General features: G+C 69.8%; 1 protein-coding gene across 3 annotated transcripts in view; it reads left to right on the top strand.

The window, feature by feature from the left end:
* Nucleotides 1-5,574, top strand: part of CACNA1F (calcium voltage-gated channel subunit alpha1 F) — a 24,107-nt gene extending 18,533 nt beyond the window's left edge. The window contains exons 33-48 of one of the 3 annotated variants that reach the window (XM_048293161.1): nucleotides 1-85; nucleotides 171-236; nucleotides 355-446; nucleotides 1,169-1,328; nucleotides 1,506-1,636; nucleotides 1,712-1,808; nucleotides 1,896-1,998; nucleotides 2,088-2,189; nucleotides 2,263-2,393; nucleotides 2,472-2,582; nucleotides 3,110-3,246; nucleotides 3,328-3,468; nucleotides 3,769-3,911; nucleotides 4,365-4,477; nucleotides 4,558-4,794; nucleotides 5,180-5,574. In XM_048293161.1, coding sequence (XP_048149118.1) covers nucleotides 1-85; nucleotides 171-236; nucleotides 355-446; nucleotides 1,169-1,328; nucleotides 1,506-1,636; nucleotides 1,712-1,808; nucleotides 1,896-1,998; nucleotides 2,088-2,189; nucleotides 2,263-2,393; nucleotides 2,472-2,582; nucleotides 3,110-3,246; nucleotides 3,328-3,468; nucleotides 3,769-3,911; nucleotides 4,365-4,477; nucleotides 4,558-4,794; nucleotides 5,180-5,419 — 2,089 coding nt within the window. In that variant the 3' untranslated portion in view covers nucleotides 5,420-5,574. Of the gene's footprint in view, nucleotides 86-170; nucleotides 237-354; nucleotides 447-1,168; nucleotides 1,329-1,505; nucleotides 1,637-1,711; nucleotides 1,809-1,895; nucleotides 1,999-2,087; nucleotides 2,190-2,262; nucleotides 2,394-2,471; nucleotides 2,596-3,109; nucleotides 3,247-3,327; nucleotides 3,469-3,768; nucleotides 3,912-4,364; nucleotides 4,478-4,557; nucleotides 4,795-5,179 lie in introns of those variants that run through there. The other 2 variants (XR_007201276.1, XM_048293160.1) reach the window with 2 other exon arrangements.
* The last annotated feature ends 426 nt before the right edge of the window (nucleotides 5,575-6,000 follow it).

Raw genomic sequence — 6,000 nt, 5'->3', positions numbered from 1 at the left:
CTTCCGCGTGATGCGGTTGGTGAAGCTGCTGTCCAAGGGCGAGGGCATCCGCACGCTGCTCTGGACCTTCGTCAAGTCCTTCCAGGTAGGATGGGGGGGACACGGTGGGGGACACAGGGGAGAGGGGGCATGGGGGGGACAGCACCCCCTCACCCCCGCTCTGTCCCCAGGCCCTGCCCTACGTCGCCCTGCTCATCGCCATGATCTTCTTCATCTACGCCGTCATCGGGATGCAGGTGAGGGCCCCGGGGAGCCCCCCAGGCCAGGGGGAGGTGAGGGGCTTGGGGGGGTGTGAGGGGCGTGGGGGGGGTGTTCTGTAAGCTCCCGGCCACCCAGGCCCCCCTGCCCCCCCAGACCTTCGGGAAGGTGGCGCTGCAGGACGGGACTCAGATCAACCGCAACAACAACTTTCAGACCTTCCCCCAAGCCGTGCTGCTGCTCTTCAGGTGGGGCCGGGGGGCCTGGGGGGGCCGGGGCGGTCCTGGGGGGGCTCTGGGCTTCCCGTGGGACTTGGGAGCTTCCTCTCAGTGAATCATGAAGGGGGATAACAGGTGTGCCCCAGGGGTACAGGTGTGCCATGGGGGTACAGGTGTGTTACAGGGGTACAGCTGTCCTGTGGGAGGGTACAGGTGTGTCACAGGGGGTACAGGTGTGCCATGGGGGTACAGGTGTGTCCCAGGGGTACAGGTATGCCCCAGGGGTACAGGTGTGCCATGGGGGTACAGGTATGCCCCAGGGGTACAGGTATGCCCCAGGGGTACAGGTGTGCCATGGGGGTACAGGTGTGTCCCAGGGGTACAGGTGTGCCATGGGGGTACAGGTGTGTCACAGGGGTACAGGTGTGTCACAGGGGGTACAGGTATGCCCCAGGGGTACAGGTGTGCCATGGGGGTACAGGTGTGTCCCAGGGGTACAGGTGTGCCATGGGGGTACAGGTGTGTCACAGGGGTACAGGTGTGTCACAGGGGTACAGCTGTCCTGTGGGAGGGTACAGGTGTGTCACAGGGGGTACAGGTGTGCCCCAGGGGTACAGGTGTGTCCCAGGGGTACAGGTGTGCCATGGGGGTACAGGTGTGTCCCAGGGGTACAGGTGTGCCATGGGGGTACAGGTGTGTCACAGGGGGTACAGGTGTGCCCCAGGGGTACAGGCATGTCCCGTGGGGTACAGGTGTGCCACGGGGGAGGCATGGCAGGAGATCATGCTGGCCAGCCTGCCGGGCAAGCGCTGTGACCCTGAGTCGGACGCAGGCCCGGGGGAGGAGTTCACCTGCGGCAGCAACTTCGCCATCGCCTACTTCATCAGCTTCTTCATGCTCTGCGCCTTCCTGGTGAGACACGGGGCCCTGCCCCACAGCCCTGCCCCACAGCCCCACAGCTCAACCCTGCCCCACAGCCCAGCCCTGTCCCACACCCTTGCCCCATAGTCCTCTGCTCCACAGCCCCACGGCCCTGCCCCACACCCCTCAGGAGTCCCTGGGGCATCTGACTCCCCTTGACCCCCCCAGATCATCAACCTGTTCGTGGCTGTGATCATGGACAACTTCGATTACCTGACGCGTGACTGGTCCATCCTGGGCCCGCACCACCTGGACGAGTTCAAGCGCGTGTGGTCTGAGTACGACCCCCGCCGCCAAGTGTGTAACTGTCCCCTTGTCCCCAGCCGAGGGGGCCGGGTGTCCGGACCACCCGTGACCCCCTGACCCCCCCCCAGGGGCCGCATCAAGCACCTGGACGTGGTGACGCTGCTGCGCCGGATCCAGCCCCCACTGGGCTTTGGGAAGCTCTGCCCACACCGCGTGGCCTGCAAGGTCTGGGGGGTTCCGGGGGGGTTTGGGGCGGTCCCGTATCTGGGTTTGGAGCCACCCAGATTCATCCCCCTCCTGTCTCCTGCCCAGCGCCTGGTGGCCATGAACATGCCCCTCAACTCGGACGGGACCGTCACCTTCAATGCGACGCTCTTCGCTCTGGTCCGCACCTCCCTCAAGATCAAGACAGAAGGTTGGGAGCTGGGAGGGTCTGGGGGGGCCCAGGGGACAGCAGGGCGTGACAATGGCTGTGTGTCCCCCTGCCATGTCCCCTCCCTGCAGGGAACCTGGATGTGGCCAACAAGGAGCTTCGTGCTGTGGTCAAGAAGATCTGGAAGAGGACAAAGCCGAAGCTGCTGGACGAGGTCATCCCCCCGCCCGAGGGTACGTGAGGGCCGTGTCCCCTTCCCTGTCCCCTCGGACCCCCAGCTGCCCCCTGACCGTCCGTGTTCCCCAGAGGAGGAGGTGACCGTCGGGAAGTTCTACGCCACCTTCCTGATCCAGGACTATTTCCGCAAGTTCCGGCGGCGGAAGGAGCGGGGGATGCTGGGCGCCAGCGCGGGCCCCAGCAACGAGTGTGCGCTGCAGGTGCGACCCCTGCCCGGGGCGGGGCTGGGGGTCCCAGGTGTCACCAGGTGACCCCCCTGACCCCCTGTGTCCCCCCAGGCCGGGCTGCAGACGCTGCAGGCGCTGGGCCCTGAGATGCGCCGGGCACTGAGTGACCTGGAGGGGGATGAGGGCGGGGACGCCCCTTCGGAGGAGCCACTCACCTACGCCGTGAGCCTCGCCCACCCTGGCCACGCCAGCGGCCACACCTGACCCATGGCCACACCTGACCCATGGCCACACCTGACCCATGGCCGCGCCCACCCATGGCCAAAATCCACACCAAATAGCCACACCTGTCCCATGGTCGTACCCACTGGTCACACCTGCCCCAAATCCACACCAAATAGCCACACCTGTCCCATGGCCACGCCCACTGGTCACACCTGCCCCAAACCCACACCAAATAGCCACACCTGTCCCATGGCCGCGCCCAGCGGTCACACCTGCCCCAAAGCCACACCAAATAGCCACACCTGTCCCATGGCCACGCCCACTGGTCACACCTGCCCCAAAGCCACACCAAATAGCCACACCTGTCCCATGGCCACGCCCACTGGTCACACCTGCCCCAAACCCACACCAAATAGCCACACCTGTCCCATGGCCGCGCCCAGCGGTCACACCTGCCCCAAAGCCACACCGGCTGTCCCCACCTGTGCCGTGGCCGCGCCCACCGACCCCGCCTCTCTCCGCAGGCCCCCGAGACGCTCTACGGCTCCGCCCCCGGCTCCCCCCTGCTCGCGGAGCCGCCCCCCGCCTCCAGCCCCGCCCCCACCGAGGGGGAGGACCCCGCGCCCCCCTCCCACGGGGGAGGCCCCCGTCCCGGCGGCAGGTACGGGGGGGCTGGGGACACCCCGGCACGGGGCGGGGGCTCCCCGGGGAGGACGGGGGGTGCCCATGGCCCTGTGCCCAGGCGGCGCTCCGAGGGCGGGGACCAGGACGAGGAAGCCCCCGCCGAGGACGTGGAGGAGCCGGGAGGGGAGCCGGGGGACGTCAGCCACGACGAGGACCTGGAGAGCTCGGCACCGCCCCGACACCGCTGGGCCGGGGACAGGTACCGCGACCCCCGAGCCCCTGGGGAGGAACCCCATCTGGAGGGGGTCCCGGCAGCTGGGGAGGGGGGGTCCCGTCAGGCCCTGACGCTGTCCCCGTGCGAGGCTGCCGGGACCCCGGAAAGGCGGGGGGTGTGCGTGTAACTGGGGAGGGGGCACTGGCGAACCTGTTCCGGGAGGGGGGGGTGTTCCTGTCACCCCCTGCCCCCCCGCTCCCTCCACAGGCCGCTGGGTCCCTCCGCGCTGGGACGCGTTCCAGGGGATGTTCCCAGCCTCCGACTGACCCGCCTTGATCTCCCCAGGCCACCGGGACCCCCGCGCTGGGCGGCGGAGCTGCCCCGGGGGGGATCGCTGCCGCTGCCCCCCCGACACTTCGCCTTCGGCAGCGGCGCCCGCGAGGGGCAACAACTGAAACGGCGCCGGCTCCTGCCCCCCACCCCCGCGGGTACGGCGGGGCGGGGGGCAGAGGAGGGGTGGGGTCGCCAGTGAGACCCTCCGTGGTCGCACCCAGCAGCGCTGACCGAGCCCCCTCCGTAGCCCGGGATGGTTCCCCGGTAGCCCAGGAAGGTCCCTGATAGGTGGGGGTGACCGCTCCCTGTTCCCCCAGGTGCCCCAGAGGGTCCCTAGAGCCGGGGGTGGCTCTGCCTTGTGCCTCCCGATAGCCCGCAGGGTCCCTGCCCGGTGCCCCGGAGGGTCCTTGGCTGAGGGGGCGACTCTGCCCGGTGCCCTGGAGCGTCTCCGGAGCCGGGACTCCATCTGCCCGAGCGTCCCGGGACGGGGGAGTTGACCCTGCCCGGTGCCCCCAGTAGCCCAGAGGGTCCCTGGCCAGGGTGGGTGACCCTGCCCGGTTTCCCGGAGGGCCCGTGGCCGGGGGCTGACCCTGCCCGCTGTCCCGCAGGCCGGAAGCCCTCGTTCACCATCCAGTGCCTGCGGCGCCAGGGCAGCTGCGAGGACGAGCCCATCCCGGGCACCTACAACCCGTCGGGCCCGCCCGGCCCGGCGCGGCCGCAGGTACTGCTGGAGGTGGGGGAGGCAGACGGGGGGGGGACACTGTCACAGTGTCACCCCGCACTGACCCCTCCCGCCCCCAGGGCTACGGCAGCTCCGAGACCTGGCGCCTGGGGGGCTCCTCGCACGCCTGGGCGGCCCCGGCCCGCGGGCACGTTCTGTACGCGCCGCTCATCCTGGTGGAGGGGGCTCCGGCGGGGGGCGCGGGGGGCAGCCTGCCCCCCCTCAACCGCTGGTTCCCCCCCGCGCCGCTGCGCCTGCGGCCCTGCGGGCCCCACGATGCCCTGGCCCGAGGCTCGGCCGACAGCCTGGTGGAGGCCGTGAGTGGGGGACATGGGGGGGACACGGGGTGACACGGCTCGGGGGACAGCCTGGTGGAGGCAGTGAGGAGGGACATGGAGGGAACATGGGGGGACACGGCTCAGCTGACAGCCTCGTGGAGGCAGTGAGTGCAAGGTGGGGCACGGGGGGGAGACGCTGGGGATATGGGACAGAGACCTCACAGCCCGGTGGAGGCTGTGAGTGAAGGGGGACGTGGGGTGACACGGCTTGGCTCACAGCCTGGTGGAGGCAGTGAGTGAGGGGGGAACACGTAAGGGGGACACCCCACGGCTTGGGCGAGAGCCTGGTGGAGGCAGTAAGGAAGGGGACACAGGCACACCCCCGGTGCCGGTGCCAGCGCGTCCCCCTCGCCCCCTTCCCCAGGTGCTGATCTCGGAGGGGCTCGGGCTATTCGCCCGCGACCCCAAGTTCGTGGCCGTGGCCAAGCGCGAGATCGCGGACGCGTGCGACATGACGATGGACGAGATGGAGAGCGCGGCTGCCGACCTGCTCACTCGGCGCCGCGCCCCGCCCGCGCCCGCCGTCTACAGCGACGAGGAGCCGCTGCGGCCGCCGGCAGAGGAGGAGCTGGCGGATGAGATGGGCTGGGCCGGCGGGGTCTAGAACCCGGCACCAGCACCGTGGGGCTGGGCTGGTGGAGTCTAGAACGCGGCACCGCGGGGCTGGGCGGGCGGAGTCTAGAACGCGGCACCGCGGGGGCGGGCGGGCAGAGTCTAGAACCCGCACCGCGGGGCCGGGCTGGCGGAGTCTAGAACCCGGCACCAGCACCGTGGGGCTGGGCTGGTGGAGTCTAGAACGCGGCACCGCGGGGCCGGGCTGGCGGAGTCTAGAACCCGCACCGCGGGGCCGGGCTGGCGGAGTCTAGAACCCGCACCGCGGGGCCGGGCTGGCGGAGTCTAGAACCCGGCACCAGCACCGTGGGGTTGGGCGGGCAGAGTCTAGAACCCGGCCCAGCCGGTCCGGGCGGGCAGAGTCTAGAACCCGGCACCAGCACCGCGGGGCTGGGCGGGCGGAGTCTAGAACCCGGCCCAGCCGGTCCGGGCGGGCTGGCTCTAGAACCCGGCACCGACACCAGACCGTGTGGGGGCGATGTTACCTCAGGAAAAAAAGGGATTTCTATCAAAAAGGTTTTTACTTTTTTCCTCACAGAAGGGGTATTTGCCTCAGGGAGGGGGTTTTTCCTG

This window comes from Corvus hawaiiensis (assembly GCF_020740725.1).
Source record: "Corvus hawaiiensis isolate bCorHaw1 chromosome 34 unlocalized genomic scaffold, bCorHaw1.pri.cur SUPER_34d, whole genome shotgun sequence".
In the NCBI taxonomy this organism is placed as follows: Eukaryota; Metazoa; Chordata; class Aves; order Passeriformes; family Corvidae; genus Corvus; species Corvus hawaiiensis.
Note: the sequence above shows the minus strand (reverse complement) of the source record. Positions and strands in the feature narration are given on the sequence as shown.